Below are 21,990 nucleotides of genomic sequence, written 5' to 3' on the forward strand. Positions count from 1 at the left end.
ATATTACATAAATGTGTAGCCTACGTTGTACATGGCACACACAATTAGGCTTTTGTGTCTTTGGTAAACATGCACCTGTTTGTCTTCCTATGATTTTTCCACCGATATCCCACCCAACCAGTTTGGGTGCATCACCACCCTTTTGAAAAAAGCAAAGCTAATAATGGGTATCTCTATTAGTTTGAATGACAGCTTGAATTGAGAATACAATGTAATTCCCATAGAAAGGGCAACATTTCACATCCCTCCAGTTTATGAAAGTGGCTAATGGTCACCAAACTTCGAAAACTTTTACATATAATAAGTTAGTAATGTGAAAGCAAACAGGTATATCCGATGTCTCCGTTTCAGAAAATGATGAAATGCCTATTAAATTAAATTTTTTATACGAAATGAGACTTATGTCAAGACAGAAAAAACCAAAAGAGAGGCCGAGGCCGTGGAAAGAGCAGAGGAAGAGGAAGAGGGAGAGGAAACGAACAAATTGTCAAAAGGAAAAAAAAACATCGAGGCTGTCGTGGGAAACGGCTCCGATGTACATCAACAGAGCAGGTCAATGCGCTCTGGAGCCAAGTAGTTACAACAGACAATATGAATATTCATCAAGTTGTCAAAATGTCTTCCCACACTCTCACAGGCTCCCAATTATCATTGCTTTCATTGGGTTTGAATTTCTGTCCCACTACAAAGTTTGACTACGTCCAGTCACGCTTGGACTTTGACAAATTCTTACGTAAGGTCAGACTAAAAAAAATTCTTCTCCATCAATCCCCGCAGGCCAAACCATCTGTGCTGAGTCTTGGCAGTACTGATTTGTGCATTTCTGACATTTCCATCTTGACTGACCTGGCATGTTTTCATAATGAATCTTTTGATCCCTCCACCTTTGACCCTGTTGATTTTGACATTGATCCCAATTGGGATATACGTACCAAACTAAAAAATAAGTCCAGGTTCAACCCTCAATTTTCAGTGGGGGGCTGCATTGAGGCATTTCAGGATTTATGTGTCGATGATCTTTGCAAACTCCGGAAGAAACCTTTTAACAACAAACAGAATCTTACTATTTTACAACGATCTGCCCTTAATGAATTGCAGAACTTGTCTAATATTGTGATAAAACCTGCCGATAAGGTTTCTAATATCGTTATTCAGGACAGGGAATGTTATGTGTCTGAGGCCAATCGTCAATTACGGGATCGGTGTTGTTATTCTAAGCTACCTAAAAATCCTTTTGTTGAAATAGTTGGAGCTCACCTCTTTGTGTACCAAGTGGGCCGAGAAAGGTCTTATTGAGGGTGAGCTGGCCAAGTTTCTTGTTCCTGCCAGCCACTCTGTTCCGACTATATACCTTCTGCCCAAAACTCATAAGTCCCTGACCCATCCACCAGGCAGGCCTATTGTCACCTTATGTGGTTCCCTCCTAGAACATATGGCCCAGTTCATCGATGCAACTCTCTTTCCATTGGTGTCAGCTCTGCCCTCGTATCTACGTGATACCAAGGATTTTTTTAGCCATATTTCTGATATACCTTGGGAGGAGGGGTTAATGCTAGCTACCCTTGATGTTGTTTCTCTTTATACATCTTTAGATCACACGATTGGTTTGACAGCCTGTAAGCATTTTCTGGACACTCGTTCCTTGAATTTTTTGGGGCACAGTTGTACGATTTTGGATATGCTTTTGTTCTGTTTGACCAACAATGTTTTTCTTTTTGAGGGATCTTTGTATCACCAGGTAAGGGGTACTGCTATGGGCAGTACCTTTGCACCATCTTATGCTAACTTGACTATGGGGTGGTGGGAGTCTACTTTTTTGTCTGACTTACTTTCGATTAGTTTTCCTACACAAGTTATTGGTTGGTGGCGGTACATCGATGATGTTTTTATCATTTGGAAGGGAAATGAGAATGAATGGGGATCATTTGTGGACAGCCTTAACAACAATGCTGTAAATTTGAGTTTCACTGAATGCCACAGCTCCACTGCAATTATGTATCTGGATGTTATTGTAAGATTAGACAATCTAGCCATCCACACTTCCCTACATAAAATACCCACCAATACTGGTCTTCCCTTACATGCAACAAGTTGTCGCCCGCTTTCTTGTAAAAACAGTATCCCTTATGGCTAATTTATTCGCTTCCGGCGCAACTGCACCGACATTGATGAGTTTGATCGCTGTTGCAGTCTGGCTGCCGCTGATTTTTCTAAAACAGGGGTATCAAAAAAAGATTATTGAAATGGCTTTTTTTAATGCACGGTCACTTTCAAGGGAAGTGTTACTACATGGTTCTACCAGTAGGAAGAAAAATAAGGATCAGGATGACCCCGCCTCATTGTTACATTTAACAATGCCTCATATGATGTTCGCAAGATTGTTATGAAACATTGGCATATTCTCAGGCTGGACAAAGACCTTGGCCCATTACTACCTAAATGCCCTACATTAACTTATAAATGGGCACCTTCGTTAAAGGATAAACTGGTTTCCAGTTATTAGTCTCCTGTCCAAAAGAACTCCACCATGACCAATTGGCCATCTGGCTTACCTAATGCTTTACCAAGTGTCAAAAATGCAAAGCCTGTCCTCATGCCACTTTTTGTAAATCCTTCATACATCCAATCACGGGCATTGAATTTAGGTTAAAACATTTTATCAACTGTGAGACCCCTTTTGTGGTGTATGTTCTTGCCTGTCCCTGCCGGAAATGGTACGTGGGATCCACTACATGCATACTTAAGCTCCGCATTTTGCAGCATCTCAGAGCTATCAAGAACTTTGACCCCACGTACCCTATGGCTAAACATTTCAGGCAGGAACATGAAAGTGATGTTCATCTGCTTTCATTTTTCGCTGTGGTTCATGTGCCAATCGACCCGAGAGGTGGGGATCGCACTTTGAGATTGAGACAACTGGAAACCAGGTTTATCTTGGATTTTGACACTAAATATCCCAATGGTCACAATGTTGACGAGGAGATGCATACTTTTGTGGGAACCTAATCAAATCATTATGTTTCTTTGTGTTTCTACCTTCCTTTTTTCTTCTTGGTTTGTTTGATCTTGGTTTCTTGTAACTCTATACTGCTTCTCTTGTTTTACATTTAGATCTTTTGCCCTGGCCTGGAATTGCTTGTTTTGTTTAAATTGTATTATCCTTGTTATCCGACTTTCTTTACTTTTCAGTTGGTTTACTTTGGCTGTCTTGCCTCTCTGAGGGATTAGGGGGATGTGATTTTATGAGTCTGTGATTACATCTCTATTTTGAATTTTAGGTTTTTGATATTGTCTTTTCTATTTCCTTTTTTTTTTTAATCCTTTTTTTTTCTTCTTTTGCCTCTATTTTGCCACAAGTTTTAATATTGTACAGGTATGTTTCCTGATCATGATCCCTTTCGATGTGGGCATCTGAACAAACTATTATTACTGGTTCTTTTGACTATTGGGTGCGTATGGTATGTATTTGCACCCGAGCTAGCAGCTATTTGTGTGTTAATATAAACACATATATCAGGAGGACATTGGTATATCTGTTGCATTTGCATTTTATGATTACTAATTTGTCTTTCCTGTCTGTTGCTGCTAGGTCAATATGTTTACTGTCAAATGCACTTGCACTTTATATTGTAGCCTTGCGTTTCTGTTCTTGTGAAGATTGATAATTTGCACTTTATGGTTTCTGCCTGTAACATGTTTTTACTTTAAGGGTTGCATATATTGTCTGCATATATTGTCTATTTATAATTGTCATTAGAGATTTTATATTAGACAGCATTATTTTGTCCCAGCTGTGTACTTATTGCTTATGACTACTATGCTGAGCCAGATATGCACTTGCACTTTATCTGTTAGCTATTTGCTGCATTTTTACTATCAGGTCCATCCATATGTTAGCATAGGAATGCACTTGCACTTTATGTCACAGCTGTGGACTGCTGATTAACTCTCTGAGTGAGATTTTTTAACATCTATCTCATTATATGTCCCTTTCATTTATGAATATTATATTTTCATATGTTTTTTGTTGGATTCCAATGTGCTATTTAGAATACTATTTTTAACTTGTTCTTCCAATGGTTAGTGCAGGTCTTTGCTACATTTCAAAATGGCCACCATGATTTTGTGACAAAACTGTTAGCTTGTGGTGTGAGGCAAGATGGAAAAAGGACTAATTTACAATATCAATTATTTGTTTTCACGTCTCCCTAACATGATCAAGCGCTCGGTGAAGCGCGAAACGCATCGTTCAGGACACTGCCCTGGCGTCCTCCTGTCTTGTTTTGTTGTGTGTTTTGCCAATCTTTTGTTAATTTTTCTTACCATTTATTAAACTCGTGTTCTTATTTGACTCGAGTTTGTTATTTTTTGTTCTGGGACTTTCTGACCTCACATTTGGAGTGCGGTTTCTTTCCTCCATGTTTTAATGAGATATATATTTACATATAGTGACAGTTTGTTTCTATGTTCAGTGTTTGCTCCAGCCCCATAATAGTTGGTGGGCTGAAATTTTGGCCCAAGGTCGGCATACCAGTCTGCGGTGTAGTGGTAATAGTGACATCTGACAAACCCCACCAATTCCCCCTGCACAGAACAGGGTTCAGCCCTGTGCTATCAGTATAGGCGATTTTGTGAGATTGCTGACTTTACGATTTTTCAAAAATTAAAGTTTGGACACAATATAGCATACATAAGACTATATCAGACCCATACGTGCATGTCGGCGACAGACCTGGGCAATGCTGGGGGTCCTGCTAGTTTGTATTAAGTGTGGGCCAGAGTTCACAAAGCCAGCAGCACCAGTTTTTTACCAAATTTCATACACATATAGATACAGGTCTAAATTGATGCAGAATATAAAATTGGGGATTCGGTATTCAATTTTGAGGAAAAGACACCTGATTGACTGATTGATTTATTGCATTTCACTATTGCTCTCCGGATTCATCTACATCTGTGATAGAGCCCTAGAAGTTTGGCTTAAATATGGACTTTGTCAACACTGCTATACTAATGAAGAAGCACACAGAATTCAGTCGTAATTTCAGATGTTAACACCCGAAATTCAGCTACAGATGTACATTTACAGATTTGCAAGTAAACACACATTGACGTTAACGTACAACTCACGATGTGGTCACAGTATGTGCATGCACTCATGACCCTATGAGGCATGATATGAACACTTGTAATCACACATTCAGAAAAACAGTTGGGCTCGACCCTCCTAACGCATTCGGGCACTTCAGAACGTTTCTTTTGTTTCACCAAAATATTGAACTGGTTGAAGCTTCACTATTGTAGCAACCTGTCTTGTTCCGTTTATCCTTCACCTAAGAACAAGAAGCAGGAAACGGTGTTATTTTGCTACATGAACACACACACACTTACTTGTCACTCATCGCCTATGCAACCCTAAGCAGGTAGCAGAAAATACATTCGTTTGTTATTTGTGAAGTACATGTGATTAATTAGACCTGCTCATGTCAGCATTGTCCTTCCATTTGCCCATGCAATGTTATTTTCATTCTTGCAAAGACTGATGAGCTTAAACAAATAGACCCATGAAACACGCATGTTAAGGTTGTAGTTGATTATTCTGAAAGGGTGATTTCTTAAAACTGGGTTAATGTGTTGACCTGCTTTTTCATTTTCTTTAAGGATGCATCTAAGAACGCAAGACATCTTTTTGACATTAGTTTCAACATCCTGATATTTCAGCAACGCAAGCCTGGATACTTTACTCGGCCATGAGATACGACAGACGGGACAAACAACGCCTACTGGAAAACAACATTATTTAGTCAAGAAAAAACAAACTTTAAGTATCTGTGTTTTAAGAACAAACTCTGTTCAAAGTGACTGTGGGTTGAGGCTGTGCTGGCTTTAGTATCCAAAATGAACCGCTACACAACTATGAAACAGCTTGGTGATGGCACTTATGGGAGTGTTGTGATGGGGAAAAGCAATGAGTCGGGCGAGCTAGTGGCTATCAAAAGGTAGGTAGCAATTTTTAGTAATTTATTTTTTTTATTCAGTGTTTTGAAGTTTGTGTCTGTCTTGTGGTTTTAGGGTTCCATTGTCCATATTGAATAGTAAAATGGTTGTGCTAAAGTATACACATTCTTCTGTTTAGTGGCTGGGCTATTGTAACCAAGGTTCACCTCTGCACTCTACACCCTTTGCAGAGGTGATTGTTTAACACCAGTGTTTCAAAACTATTACATGCTATGCTCTGTAAAACATATTAGCACCCGGGGCGGGGTGGCGCAGCCAATCGGCCGCGCTGGATCGTGGGCTGAAACTGTTAATCTGAGCCCGTGTTCCATAGAACCTACAGGCTTCTTCCCCTGCCCAACAATGTTCTCTCCACCCTAGTTTCCCTTCTTTTTTAATATCCCAAACCCTCCCCAGCCCTACTTACCTGGTCGTTGTGACGATTGCCACGGCCGCTGAAACTTCTCTCCATCTCCCTTTGCCCGGCAGCCACTGAAATGGAAGAGGGGCTCCCTAAGGAGCCTTGCCTTGCATCTCTGTGGTGGCTATCTTGGAACATTATTTTCTATGAATGAACGGGAAACGTAGAAAAGACCCCTGCTATTAGCACCCCATGTTAACGGATTGGGAAACTGTGTTGCTAATGGCTTTAGTAACCCATTCCACGTGCTATATCTCCAATGTAGCCTGTGGAACGGATTACTAATACCAAATTAGGAAACAATAGCTGATATATACCGTTTATTTTCTATAACCGAAGTTACGTTTGTAATGAACTACAGATACCTGTGGTTATTTGTAGTCCTTATAGCCCCACTTATTGGGGAAAAATAACAGACAACTATGCATTTTTACCCTCCCAGGCACTCGCCAAGTAACCCCCTCATCAGTACCTGCTCCCCCCACTCCCTTCATGGTCTCCTAACCCCTCCCTGCCTTCTCACATTTCTCCCACGAGGCCCCCCCCCACCCCAACACTCCTTTTTTCTATGACGCAGTTTCATCTATGAAGTCTGGTATCCGCGGTTGTTCTTCCAATACGAAAGCTTTGTGTTGCAAGCTCAGTCCCTAGCCCACCTTCAACTCCCAAATTTAACTTGATGGCCTCCTGCCTCCACCCGCTCCCAACACCCACCTCTCGCCTAATGGCATTTGCAAATGGGAATTTTCTGCCTTTTCATTTTCCGATAATCGTGGGTATAACCGTGCCCATCTGCAGCATCGAGAAAAAAAATGGCAGACTTTCCATTTCTGAAAAGCCTCATCCTGGAATCCACCATGGGAGATGTATCCTTTTTTTATGGGGGAGGGGGGGAGAAGGCACTCCCTTCTCTATCAAATATTTTAAAAAGTACTGAAAGCAATAACCCCAAACCACAAAAGGATCGTGAGTCAACGGGTCGTGGCAAAGTTGTTTCAGACCTGGTCCAATTTGGGCCAGCGGTTTTCGCTGTGTGTCGTGACAAAAATGTACCTTTTTTGTCAATGGGGAAAATTAATGGGGACCAGGCCGAAAGTGCTTTTTTTGTTTGTTTTCTTAGTACCTTTATTTTTTAACAAATCTTTTCCAAGATTTCCAGTCGGGGTGGAGTGCCCATGAGTACAAGTCTACAAAATTTCAGCCAAACTCATTGTAGGAGTCAAAGGTTATTAGCGATTCTTTATTTTTGTCTTATGAAACTGGTTTCTCTGCTTTAAGACTGTACAATGTAAGTCGGCAGTGATGGCCTGTTGGAAGGGGAGACCGAGGATCAATTTCAGGGCCATGCACTGTAGAAATAGTGTTCTCCCCAGGGTCCACTTTGTTGACTATCTGTGAGTCAGATTTTCTGCCAATGTTGGTGCGTTGGTCCACGTAACAAAACAGCCCCGGCAGTTCAAGCAGGCTTTGGGTAGGGTTTCCAGGGCCATGTCAATGTTCAAAGCAAAGCCAATTGCCCTTTGCTGCAGTTGTATAAAGGAAAATCGGCCTCATTCGCCAAATTTGGGATGGAGCTGTGGGGCCACTCCAATATGAATGTGGTCCAGATCCTGAAGAACCAATTCCTGAAGAATCTGTTGGGGTTGCCAACTTTGTCTCTGAATTTTGGAGTACACATGGAACTGGGATGTACACCAATTAGTGGTATGATCTCACTGCAACCAGAATTGCACTGGCTCAGGTTATGGGGTAATGGTAGGACGTCACTTACCCATGAATTGATCCCCTTCTTGATAGATAAGGATCCGGGAGACGAGATTCCATGGCTGGCTCATAAGAAGCTGAGGGTGATCAATAGCACACATTTGTACCCACCCAGCAATATGCTCTCGCTGGGAGAAATAAATCGATGGACTGCATGTTTCCATGAGTCTGTGTGAATGGAGAGAGAAAGTATGGAAAAATTGAAGCCAAAGAAACATGGGTTGATAACAATCATGTCCCCGGGTGTTCAACGTTATTTACTGTGGGCGGGATCTCTCACGGATCGTTTCCTCATATCCAGGGCAAGGTTTAACTGCATCAACCTAAGGGCTGTGGTGGCAGCATGGTCGGGGGCTGGAGGATGCAGGTCGATCTTGCCCAGCTCGTGAAGCTCCATACGAGGACCGAGCATACTTGATTTTCTTTTGCCCTGCGTATGCACAGGCGAGAAAACTGCTTATTGTCTAGCTGGATTCTCTTCTTTAAGACTGTACAATGCATTCATTTTGATGGTCTTATAGGATGGCGGGTATACTAGGGTTTCGCTAGTTCAAATGTATTTAAACTCTTTCAATTTCTCTAAATCTCTGCTCAGTTAAATGTTTTATTCCTCACAAGTATAATTGCTTGATGATAAAAACTATTTTCATCAATTTCAACGTATTCTAAATAATTCTTCATGAATTGGTTTCAATTTTATTTTAGATGAAACAAGTGATTCTAGACACAACTGAAAGGAGCAGCATTCCTGACTAAAACAAATGATGTGTGTTATAGGAGTATAATGCAGAAAGTGGGGACAAGACATTAACACAGACAAAATGCAATTATTAAAGGAGTTTGTCTGGGGAAAAAGTAAAAAAATAATAATACAGTGCTAGAATAGTTTTTTTTTCATTTTCATCCCAAAGAATTTCTTATTTTTTGTCTTACTTGCCCTCATGTCAAAGACATTCTAAATAATTTTTTGGTGATATAGTTTTTTGTAACTAATTTAGCTTACACAATGTCCCCAATTTGAGCTTCCAGATTTATGAAATAACAGTTGAACGTCTCCTTCCTGCATTTTTTTTTTTCTTAGTTCATGTGACTCTTGCCTCCATGTATTATGGCGTTCGTAACCCGTTCCATGGGCTATACCCGGGTGTAACGGCCCAGCAGTCCGAGTTAAAAGCCAGAGTGAAGCAAGGGCATTTAACGAGGGCAATGGTATGTTACCCCCCCTGCCCGGTATAGCCCATGGAACGGGTTACTAACAACATTAGCACCCCGGGTTGCCAATCCAGTAACTCAGGGTGCTGATAGCTGGCTTTGATCTAAGAATGTACGGGATGCCTTGAAGCGTCCCATTCGTTCATAACAAATACTGTTCCAAGATGGCCACCACAGAGACGGAATTCCATTTCCGTGACGGCCGCAAAGGGAGACGGAGAGAAGCTGCACCGGACGTCGTCGCTACAACGTTTCGGTAAGCATCGCTGGGAAGAGGGGGCTTGGGATATTAAAAAAACAAAAAAAGGGAAGGATGGTGGGGAGAAGATGGCAATACGGGGAAAGCAGCCTGTAGGTTTCATGGAACACAGGCTGAGATTAGCGGTTTCAGCCCACGATCCATGGATCCCGATTGGCTGTGCCCCTCTGCCCTCTGTGCTAATAGATAATGTTAAAATCTTTATCTTCCTTGATATCTAGTAAAGAATTTCCTTTCATTTTTTGTTTCTGATGTAGACCTGCTTTCTAAGTGTGATAAGATTGTCGAACAATAGGTTTGCACAACATTCAGGTATATGTAATGTTGTTTTGCAGTGGAAAATCGTTTGTTTATATAAAAGGAAATCTGTGCTAAAATCTATTGTTTACCCAGATTTCTAGGGGGTCATTTTTCTGCGGACATTCACTGTAAATCCATCCCTGCGAAGTCTTTTAGATTTGTTTGTAAATTGCTGAATTAATGAGAAATAGCACAGATTAAGTGGTGATACTTATTTTGTTTCATGCAATTCTACCATTCACTCCAAGAAAGGTTTTGGAAAATCTTAGTGTCTCAATATCTCTCTCTCGCTCTCTATACATATATATTACATATTTGGTGCAAATTTGTCGAACGGTTCCAAAGTCATTAAGTTTATGAAAAAGCTGCTTTTGGACAGAGCCTATTAATTTTCCTATATCGAAGCACGTGCAGTCCGAAAACTGATGGATGCAATTGCTGTGAGTTTGCCACGGTAATGGAAGTGCATCACAGGAAGAACTGAGGAAAAAAACAATACAAGGAGAGAGCTGGTAGGCAGACCGACTTCAGGGGGTATGTGGGGAGACCCAAAAAGAATAGGAGGACGGAGAGTGCATATGTAGAGCTGCAGGGGCCTTAAAAAGACATTTATTGTCAGGGACATGTGCGCCTTGCCTGCAATCATCAAAAGATGGGTATACACAGGACTCAGTTTCATGGGAAATTCTTGGGGCATAATCTTGCAGGAATGAGAGTGAGAAACAAAAACAAAGAGAAACGCTTGCCAGTTGGTCACAGGCATCGCCCTAATTGGTGCAAAGTGGACATGTGCCCCAGCTGAAGGCCATGCCCACTGGCCATAGTTGAAGGCCATGGCCAGTGGCCCACAGACTTTCACCCAAATCAGTGGGATCGGCTTTTATCTTAAGTTGTACAAAGTGGACAGACGGCCATCGCCGTTGTGCATGGGCGATTTTCATGGCCAGTAGGTCAATGGTCCTTTACTCTATTTGGGGAAAAAAGGAAACAGAAGGCATGTCCCGGGGGCTATGGTTATTTATTACTACAGGTGCGGTAAGCTATAGCATAACAAAACCCTTAAAATTCTGTGACAAACTTTAGTTTAGTCACACTTCACTCGAACCAATTTATCACAACATAAGTGACAAGAACCTTAACTTCGAGTTCCTCCCATTGCTCAGGCCACAAGCCTGATGGGATCATCAATGACAACATAAACAGCATCATGGATAGCATCAACAGTAGAGACTCCGAGTTAAGGTTGTTGTCACCTGCCATGTTTTTTTGGTGATAAATTGGTTCTCAATGTTTTTTCACTGAATGCTTATATACCTCATATCCACCTTCTATCTCGTTCCTCTTAGTGTGTCTCCTTTATTCTTCTTCACCTCCTCCTACTGATAGTCTGCTAGGCCTGGCTACCTTTTCAATCTTCCCTTCCCCCTCAGTACTCCTTATATTAATCCTGACCACCTCAAACCTCTTCTCTTGCCCTTTGGCCACCTTTCACCGGCCTCCTTCCTCCCCCTCAAACACCTTCTGCTCTCTGCCAACTTTCTATAAAGCCACCCCTACTCTGCCTCCAAACACCCACACTGCACTTGGCAAGCTTTGGACCCCCAACTAATGTACAGGAACTGGGCTTTGTATAGGGCTTGGGTTTAATTGCTCTTTCGTGATTAGCTGGATAGGCGTATGACCTTGTGATTCTAACTCTTGAGAAGAAGGCTTAGTAGGCCAGCTTCTATCTGAAATCTCTTTTCCCTGTGTTCTCCCTAGTTGTGCTGGTGTGATGCAGATCCCATGTTTAGCCACCTACCCCCAGATGTTTATTTTCCTCTGTGTGCCATAGTCCCCTGCCTGGTTCTGGGGACCACCAAGGTTGTGAGTAAGTGGACCAGCTGCCAAACTGAGCCAGTGGGTGTTGGGCCTGGGGTGGTATGGGGAGAGATCTCTGGTCACCCGAACATGCTCCTCATCACATGGCAGAGGACAATCACAGTGCCACACCACAGACTTGTTCTGGGGTTGTGGAACCCTCCCCACTAGTCCATCGGGTCAGGCAAGTAATGGAAGCCCAATCCCTGCCCAAACATCTGGGAAGGCACACCTTCCCCATTTGCAAGAGCCTGCAGCTTTCTTTAAGCAAACCTTCAGCTTCAGTGTAGGAAAAGGTGTCTTTCTCTTCAAGGGAAAACATTTCCATTCATTATATACTCATTGTGAGTGTAGCACCAGTATTAAAAACTCATCCAAAACATCAGGGAGTCATTTCAAAACTTAAAAGGGACATTCGCTGAACCAGAGCATCCCTCGTATACAATGTTGCAAACCCACAGCTTTCTGGCTGTGGATAGATCTCGGAGAGAAAACAAAGTTACAGAAGCATTGTCTTTTGGGCAGAGAGTTTCTCTGTCAGAATACAGAGTTGACATTTTCCTAATCGGACTATTCAGTAAACCGAGGAGTGTAAAAAAACAAAAAGAAAAAAAAAAAAGAAAAAAAAAACCACACCAGTGTGTTTTCAGTATTGAAATCACATGCTGGAAAAGCAGATCCTGGCACTACCCAATGTAGAGGGGAGGATCACAGAAGGATTACTGGCTTCCAAGATGGTGGACAGGCCAGTTATAGACTTGGTCCCACCCCCTAAGCCCAAAGCTACCCCAGGTACACTTATGGATAGCCCTCAACCAATTAAAAGCCACACATGCAGCCCTCACTCAAAGATTCACCCAGGAGGAGGAGCGAACACTATAAAATTGACCGGCCCCAAGTGCTCAGTGTGGGAGTTAATAGAGCCAGAGCTATTTGGAGAGAGTGTAGACGATCTCACACTGTATGGCAGGGTTACCCCAGCATGAACCCCCGTTTGTTATACCATCCTTCTTTAGTTTAAGTGGTGTCAGTCACAGTGCCACTCATGCAGAATCCTAAACTGTTTCTCCACTGTCGAGCTTCTACAAACTTGGTGTTTAGCTTTGCTCTTTAAGTATTAAGGACTGTTTTACTTTGGTTAATATCTTCTATAATGGAAGAGTGTAAAGTGGAAATGCATCCTCTCCATTTCCACATTTTCAATACTTTTGCAATTGTGGAAGAGCGGTTTCCATTCTTAGCTTTGAGTTAATTTTCTCCAAACTAGCTATCAATTGCATGTACCTCCAAGTTTATGAAAGTATAACGGATTCATTAATGGCTAGTCATTGCACCTGAATAATGTTATTTTTCTGGCGGACATCTTTCATTTTGTGGGTACACTCTGATTCCTGTGAATACTATTTAAGGGTCTTTGTTCCAGTCCCTAATTTTTGGTTTTACCATGTGGTGGCCTCAAAATGGATAGGTGGATAACTGAACAACTTGTAAGGCACTCTATTCCAGCAATATTCGTCTCAGCCTTCCAGAGCCCATAGGAGGATGCACTTTTTCGTTGCGCAACCTGCATCTTTTATTGCTCCAAAGGAATTTAGAAATGGAGTGAATTTTCAGGTTTGAGTGGCACCATGCTAAGGGCCTTCTTGTCTGATTTACTAGTGTGCTGGTAAGATAGCTCAATGGGTTGAGCGCTCGTTGCTGTGATCTGTTAGATCTTCAGGATGCAGGTCCAAATCCCGGCAAGGTCGACTCAGCTTTTCATCCTTCGGAGGTTGATAAATAGAGTACCAATTTCGATTGGGTAATAATAATAAATAATGTATGTAAATGTGTTATGTAAAGCGCTTTGGATGAAAGCGCTATATAAATTATTATTTATAAATTATTATACTCCAATTTTGCGGCATAGTCAGAGGGAAAGTGAATACCATTTGATGATGTCCATTTTATCCTGTTGCCACAGGGGACGCAAACACCAATGGGTGGTAACGGCCCGGGGTCCCAAGTTATAGGCCTGAACAAAGCAAGTGCCTTAACGCTCAGTGGAAGGACCGTTACCACACGTTGAAGGCCCCAGAACAGGGGCTTATTGCTATTAGCACCCCAGGTTTTCAATTGGGGAATCCCGGGTGCTAACAGCAATGTATTTTGTTTGAAAAGAACGGGACAAGAACGTTCATTTCAAACAAGATACTTACCTAAGCTCGCCACCATGAAGCTGGAAGACAGGGCTCCATACGGAAGCCCCTCTTCCATTTGCATGGCAGCCGGCGAGGACACCGTGCAGCGGCTGGGCGCTGGCGCGAAGGTATCGGTTAAGTCACGCAGGAAGTGGGAAGGGATTTAAAAACTGAGGGGCAAGAAGGAGGAGGGGAAGATGACAGGGTGGGGGATGCTGTCATCGGGTTGCTTGAAAGACAGGCTTGGTTTGTGGGATTCAGCCAGCAGTTCAAGCAACCTGATTGGCTGGCTCTCCAACCAAAGGTGCTAATATCTTTTATGGACCGATCTGATTTGAAGCATACTTGTGATTTGTTTTGTCAACTTGTTGAATGTCTTCAGAGTATGTTGGCCAGATTTTTAGCAAATAATATCATATCCAAATTGGTAAGATAAATTCCTCTGTAATTGGTATATGTGGCCAAAACTATTGGAAGAGCTTGGTTGATTCATGCTTTCATTTCTCTTTTGCTTTTTGAGTCATACAGCACTTTCCAAGCATGCATATGACTAATGGATCTCGAATCTTCTTGCATTCAGTTGGTAACCTGCTACCTACTAGGGCTTTTGCAGTCATTCTGTTTTTTATAGCTTCCCCAAGTTTCACCTCTGTAATGTTTTGATCTGGAAACTTTCGAGGTTCCTCAATTTTACAATTAATTACCCTTTGTTCTTCTACTATGTTTGTTGATATGGTTGAGACCCCTATCCCAGTTGCATTATTTTCTTTAACGTTTGACAACTTCAGTAAAGGAAAACAGTATTCTCTTATCTGTCTTTTCCACTTTTCTAAGGGTTTGAACGTCTAATTTGTTTGTAACTCCTATCTCTTTCATGACAATTTCCATAGCTGTGCCTCTGAAGTGGCTTTGTGTTTCCACATTGGGAGCGGTTCCAAAGTGATACATTTTTGTAACCTACAAATGCTTTCCTTTATATTATATAATAAATTCACAAGATGTCTGAGCTTGGTCCTTTTTTCTTGGTTTAATTGAATTGCATTTGAGAATTTCACAATATCTTAAATTGCTATGCCAGTTTGAGTGACTGAGTTAGTAACTTGGCTTTGTGACGAATCCTTGGATGTCGTCTCTTCTCCCCTAGGATGAGCCCCTTCCCACGAGGCCAGGGAGGTGAGGCTGCTTTCTAATAGTCCCCTTGGGGGTGGTACTCTGCAGGTGGATCTCATGGGGAGGAATCTCCCCTATGGGACTGTCTGGTGAGAACGTGGTATGCCCAAAACATATCACCTCCCTCATCCTCCTACCCTATACAGGGTTTCATAATCACACACACTTCCATGTACCATGTGGCAGATGATCTGACCTCCCTAAAATGTTCTTGGATGGGGAAGAGTAGGGGCTACCTATGAGAATCCTATGTGGAAACTGGGACAAAGAAGAGTGCAAGTGATCCAGTTGAGGATGAGAACATCAATACTGAGATGGGTAAGAGGCGCAGAGCAATGCAGAGTGCCCCGCAGAACCAACATGAGCGGCCTAGACACTTTGGAACAAGCAAGAGCAACTTGTCAATAGAAAGGGAAGAAGGACTTCATGGCTCGTCTAATCCTTCCTGGAGGAGCCGTGAAGGAAGCACGAGTGCAGGCCGGGAAAGTCCGGCACTGGTCGGGGAAAGAGAAACGTCCTGGCAAACTGGTGGATAAAGACTCCTGGAAATTGGAGAAGCATGGAGGAAGAGAACCATGCAACGGGAAGAAGGGAGACTGCAGGGTGAGTGCAGTCCAGCGAAGTCCTCCTCGGCAGCCCTAGAAGTCCCACTGCTGCCTGCAAACACCCTGGAGAGTCTGATGCCCTTGCGAACGATGTGGCAAGGTATGCGGAAAAGGCATTGGGGGACTAAAAAGGTTGAATGCAATACAACTGGGTGAAGGAGATTGCCAAAGCAGAGTCTGTGACCCGTACCACAGTAAAGACTTATCTCATATCATTAGTCATAAAATGTTACTTGTCAGGAGAGTGAACCAAGTCTACCCAGGAGGTCATTGATGAAGAAAATGCGAGTCGGGGGTCCCGCACCCATATAAAGAAGAGCATCACTGCTCTTCATAGTCACAGTACCTGGCAGAGTAGTGAACCAGGTGGACTGTGAGACAAAAGCCTAAGAAAGGCCATGGGAATGGAGTCATTCTCTTGGCATTGCAAAAAGCCTAAGAAAGGCCAGGGGAAGGGAGTAATTCCCCCTGGTGTTGGTGAACATTGTGATAAAGGCCAAGGGAAGGGAGTCATTGGGGGTCATTATAAGTTTGCCAGTCTTGGAAAAGTGCTGGTAAAAGTGCTAGTAATTCTGTGACTGGCACTTTTCCCAGACTGGGTGTTCACTGATTTACCGGTTTGCTGGTATCCCGCCTGAATTACCTGTTGGATACTGGCAAACTTATGACCCTCAATCTCTTGGCATTGCGAAAAGCCTGAGAAAGACCAAGAGAAGAGTCCTTCTTTTGACACCAAGGTTTTGAGTTGGAACTTTGCTTTATCTGTGAACTGAGCAATTTTCAATATGCAACTTTGTGTGCTGCCTTTGAAAGGGACTGCAACCTGGGGAAGGGAATCATTCCCTCAGGAATTGGTCTCTGCAGACTCCTTGCATGATTGTCCATTCTACAGAAGAGGTGAGCCATGGGGGTGTGGCTAGCAGCCATTCAGTAGAGAAGCTGTAGCTCCTGCTTGATCCATAAGAATATGCACTCCAGATTGCATTTACCTCGAGTCCTTTAACAATCCTGGCTACCGGAACATTACCAGACCACTTTTGCTGCAAGACCAACTAGATAAATTCCCAGGGCGCGAAGATACGCCGACAGTTGCTAAGCCTGCGAGTGCAGAGGCAAGGTGGCGACCAGCGCCTTCGAAAAAGATGCCTGAAGGGCTTTCCAACCTACAAATATTTCCTGTGAAACAGTAAGGCCATGTGTAGACCTGCCACCCCCCCCTCCCATGGCCGTACTGCAGACCCTACACCGTGAAATGGTACTGTGAAGCAGCAGTGCGCTGCAATGAGTAGACTAGCCCGGAGAGACTGGGGAGGTGACGGGAGAAGAAAAGCACCATTCTGCACTCATTAGAGGAGGCAGATTGCGGTCACCCCTGGCATGCATCTCCCCCTGATGCGAAATGGGACGAACAGACTTCTGACACATATTGCAGCATTTACTCCATATGCAGAGGTGAGAATAAGATACTGATTTAGACAAGAAAATCAAATGTTAGCCACACTAGACATTTTTGTATTATAGGAATTTCAGCTGAGCTGTCGTTCTTGACTGAGGGGAATGCCCACCTGCTGTACTCCCTCTAACTTGAAGACGGGGTGCCTCATTGTCAACACTTGAGCTGCTCGGAGAGGGAACCTCTTGGTCGCTGATAAAATTAGGAAAGTACATACCTCTGAGATGTGACGTGCTGGTGGGTTGGCCTGAAAAGGGCTTCCATCATACATCATAACCTGTGCAAGTTGCAAAACTACATTAACTTGGGGGGGGGGGGGGTCATTACGAGGTTGGAGGTAGCCGTGGCGCTATTAGCGCCAGGGCTACCCCCTTACCGCATACCGGGTCCGGGTTCTCTGAATGGGGAATTACCGGGCCATTCCAACCTTGGAGGACCCGGTATTTCCCCATTCAGGGAACCCATCCCCATTCGAGCCCCCCATAGGGCTCAATGGGAATGGGGACCATGCTAACAATGGGCTCATTGTTAGCATGCTGGTCTTTTAGGGGCTCCCACTGAGGGCGCCTGGTAAAACCAGCCGCCCTTAGCGGGAACCGCTAAAGGACCTTGTAATGCGGCGGTAAGGGGGTAACGGCACCAGCACCTTTACCGGCACCGTTAACCCCTTACCTCCAACCTCGTAATGACCCCCTAAGTGTCCAAGTGCTCTTGTTGCAGCGCACTTTGTGCACATTTGAAACTCCACACAGTGAGAGCCCGAAACCTACCTGAACCCTGCCTACCTGTAAGTTAGCTGAGTGGGAGTCACTAGTGACATCAACATTGCTCCTAACATTACTGATCTACTGAAAATTCATAGTTACCTAAGAGTTGGCGTATGCCTGAAAGTGTTTTCACCTACGTCTAGCACACATTGGTGCTCTGACCCTGAAGCAAATTGCTAAACTATGGAAGCCACCAACATACGGTAGACTGAAATAGCGGAGACAATAGCGAGTAGCGCCAGGGTAAAACGCAAGGTTGGCGAAAAAACGCAGAATGGTTCCCCGCTGGCGGACATGGTGTTGAAGGCAATAAAGAGAGCAACTGCAGCAGGGGTGGCGAATGCCCCAGGACCCAGCAGTGTCACGGACATTGTAGGTCACATCAAAAGCATGGCAGTAAGACAACGGAATAGGGGATTTAGCGCAGGGTTGGGGAGGACCACAGAAGGCAATGCTGGCACAGACCCCCATATATTGACGGAGAGAAAAGTAAAAGCCCCATCCCTTGGAAGGTTTGACCCAACGGTAGGAAGAGGCAAGTCCCGGCCTATAGGCTGGTGAACTCATTGAGCGCATTCTTGGCTGGTCCTGACGGGGGAAGGTCAGATTGACCACAATGGAGACCTATGCCTGCGGTCCAGACAGTGGGCCTCATCGGGGCATTGGCGGGATCCTAGTGGAAAATGCGCCGGGTTACCGCCAACGCAAATAGTGTTACTACGATTAGCGCCGGATCCCGAGTAGTGGTTGGTAAGGCAGCAATTCCACATTTTTTTGAGAGTTCATAGGACTTTTTTTTCAGGGCTATTACCGCCAGCGCTTACCACCAGCGGTAATGGCGCCGGTGGTAATAGTCCAGAAAACAGGTGGAAAGCTGGAGGTAAATCGCCAGCTTTTTGCCCAATTTCTGGACTGGGAGGAGCAGTAATGCAGCGTTAATAGCGTTGCCACCACATTTTTGCCGCTCCACCCAACCCATGATTAGGCCAGTAAACTGGAAGGGTGTAAACGGGTGCCACCACTGGAGTTGTTGGAGAAACAGAACGGAAGCGAGCAGCAGATCCTTGGCTATAGCTGCCTTGCAGACATCCCTTGAGTCTAAAATTGATGCAGTCTTGATAGAAGTGGGTCTACTCCGTCAAGATGCCCGCGCCCTAGCAGACAGGACTGGGAAGATCGCAGCACAAGTGAGTGATAAAACAACCAACATTCAGAAGGTGCAAATGGAAGTCAAAGGACTGAAATGGAAGATGAAAGTGCTGTAAAATGGAGCCGCGGGCGCAGAGGGCAGAGCCAGGTGAAATAACATAAGAATACTGGGCCTGCCGGAGGGGACAGAGGGCGTTGACCCCATAACATACGTTGGGAACATGCTCTTGCAGGAGGTCAGCCTTGGGGACCTCGCGCAGGGCCTTAAGGTGGAACGTGCACATAGATCCTTGACCAAGAAGCCTCCACCTGGCGCGCCCCCCAGGCCAATAATCCCCAAAATCATGAGCTATAAAGAAAGAAGATCCTGACATTTTCGAGAGTTGGCAGTGTGATTCAAAGAGGAGCTGCTAAATTGGCAATATACCCTGACCACACGCTGCAGGTACAAAGGCGCAGGACCAGTTTGGTCCCACAAAGGAGCAACTTTGGAATGCTGGATTGAAATACATGCTCCCCTCAAGGTCCTACATATTGGCCGCTCTATTTTTTTTTTTTTAACAGTCCTGAGGAAGCACATACATGGATGGACATGGTAAAGATAGCTCCGATAGAAGAATAATACGACCACAAGATGAAGCGGATAACCGAAAATGCTGCCTAATTGACGGCGCCCACTTAGGCACAGCTCTAGAGATCAAAAACGCAGTAACAGACAACCTGCGGAGTCGACTATGAGTAGGTCTAAACATTGGGACTAGGATGGACGGTCCTATCGAGGTCCTTTTATTATTATTATTTTTTTTAACACTGCATTTTGGAGCAACAAGGCATTCTCCGTGCAGAGGGCTTGCAGGGACAGGGGGGGGTCCACCGTCAGAACTAGCACCTCATTTTGGTAGATGACCCCTGCACCTGTGTAGCTGCTGCAACCCCTTTTTGAATTATAACCTAGGATACTAGTTGGACAAAATCCATCCACTGTGCACTGACCAGTGCACTATAGCGCTTGGTGAAATATGTGAGAGAAGCGGATACGCCTGAGCATGCTGTGCGTAGCTGGGCAATATTTGGGTTGGGTTGGGTTGGGTTGGGATTGGGAGTAGTGGGAATTTAGGAGTGAGTTTGTTGCCTTTAAAAATTTCTGTGCTGACCCCAGACAGTATAGATGAGGGAGCGCATATTAAAAGGAGGCATCAACACCGCAGGATAAATCCCTCTACGTGGGAGCAGAACACAATGGGTGTAGCAACCCGGATTATGCTTGTTGGGGTATGAAAAGCCCCCTAAACTCTGTGTGCCATGGCAGGAAACCTGAAAATCGTAACATGGAATGTGAGAGGCCTCAGAGGACGCCTCAACAGTTATATTAAATGAAATGGAGTGCTGGCGTTAATGCACAGACCTAGTTGAGATTGCGATATTACAAGAGACACGCCTCACAGCGGATAAACCAAAAAAAGTGGCAGACAGATAGTGGGCTATACATATTCAGCATATGCCAGAGGTGTCCTAATATGGATTGCTCAGTCGGTGCCTTTTAGGGCCCTCCAGGTCAAGACAGATGATGAAGGAAGGATGGCCCTTGTACATGGTTTCATTGAGAATAGAGAAATGTGCCTAATTAATACATATGCTGCCAATCATGATGCCACCACCTTCTTTAGCTTCCTGTATTCTAGACTTCATTCCTGCAGAAGCTGCACTTGGACATGGGGCGGCGACTTTAATTGTACACTTGATCCCACCCTAGATAGGTCAGATAACAGCCCTGCCTACCAAAGCACTAGGTACTCTTTTGGAATACTTTCTGCTGTCTGACTTCTGGCGTGTTCTTCATAGGAACACACAAGGCTACTTGCATTATTCCGCCCCACATGCGGTACACACAAGATTTGACTATGTATTTACAGGGACAGAACACGTACGCAAGTTTGTTGAAGCCGAATACAGGGCTCGCATTCTGTCTGACCATGCTCCACATCTCCTTTCATGGCAAATCTTCCCACCCAGACTGCTGATCCCAACATGGAAATCGAGAAGTGAAGCATTGCAAGATCTAATATTCAGGGATCATATAAGGCAGGGAATTAAACGTTACTTGGAAACAAATGCTGGCAGTGTACCCGCAGCTGGTACCCTATGGGAAGCTTTTAAGATGTGGTTGGAGGAGAAGTGAAAAGTAAAATAGGTGGCATACAGAAATAAATAACACAGCGCATTTTGGGACTTACCAGTGAAAATGAAAGAGCAGGGTTTGACAGTCAGATTTATGTTGGGGGTGCTCTCAATCAGTGGGGACTTATTTACATATGCTTTGGGAGTGTGATAGAGTGCTGCATTTTTGGAAGGAGGTCATAGATCAGGTTGATCTGGTGATAGGTAGATCGTTCCCTCGAACTTTCTTGTCTGCAGTTTTCCTCTCAAATGAGGGTAGATGTCTAGAGATCTGTAGTGTGTCTGATTATATTGATAGGGTGTTGTTAATGGCAACAAAACATATATTATGAAAGTTTGGAAGTCACGTAAGAAACCACATACTGATAGTTGGATGGTGGATATGCGCATGCTTTCAAAGTATGAAAGGTCACAGGCATCTCTGCTTCATAGAGAAACTGAATATTGTGAGAATTGGGATTCGTTTAATGATCTGTTTGAGTAAGGTATAGAGTTAATAGTTTTGATGGATTATGGGTATGGGGATGGGGTGGGGGTTGATGTGCTGTGTTTTTGTTTTTAGTTTTTGTTTGTTTTTAAGCGTTGTTTGTGTTGTCAAACGTTCAATTGGATTGTGAGGGGGATTTTAAAATGAGGTATTACTGTTAACTGATGGATGTTATTTTAACAAAGGAA

The 21,990-nt window shown here is 43.9% G+C and overlaps 1 protein-coding gene across 7 annotated transcripts in view; it reads left to right on the forward strand.

Moving 5' to 3' along the window:
- MAK (male germ cell associated kinase) overlaps window positions 1-21,990 on the forward strand; it is a 695,810-nt gene that overhangs the window by 81,872 nt on the left and 591,948 nt on the right. For all 7 annotated transcript variants that reach the window (XM_069613432.1, XM_069613434.1, XM_069613429.1 and 4 more), the window contains one exon: window positions 5,662-5,999. In XM_069613432.1, the coding sequence (XP_069469533.1) occupies window positions 5,899-5,999 (101 nt within the window). In that variant the 5' untranslated portion in view covers window positions 5,662-5,898. The remainder of the gene's footprint in view (window positions 1-5,661; window positions 6,000-21,990) is intronic.

Source organism: Ambystoma mexicanum, chromosome 5p (genome assembly GCF_040938575.1).
Source record: "Ambystoma mexicanum isolate Mex_15411 chromosome 5p, UKY_AmexF1_1, whole genome shotgun sequence".
Taxonomy (NCBI): Eukaryota; Metazoa; Chordata; class Amphibia; order Caudata; family Ambystomatidae; genus Ambystoma; species Ambystoma mexicanum.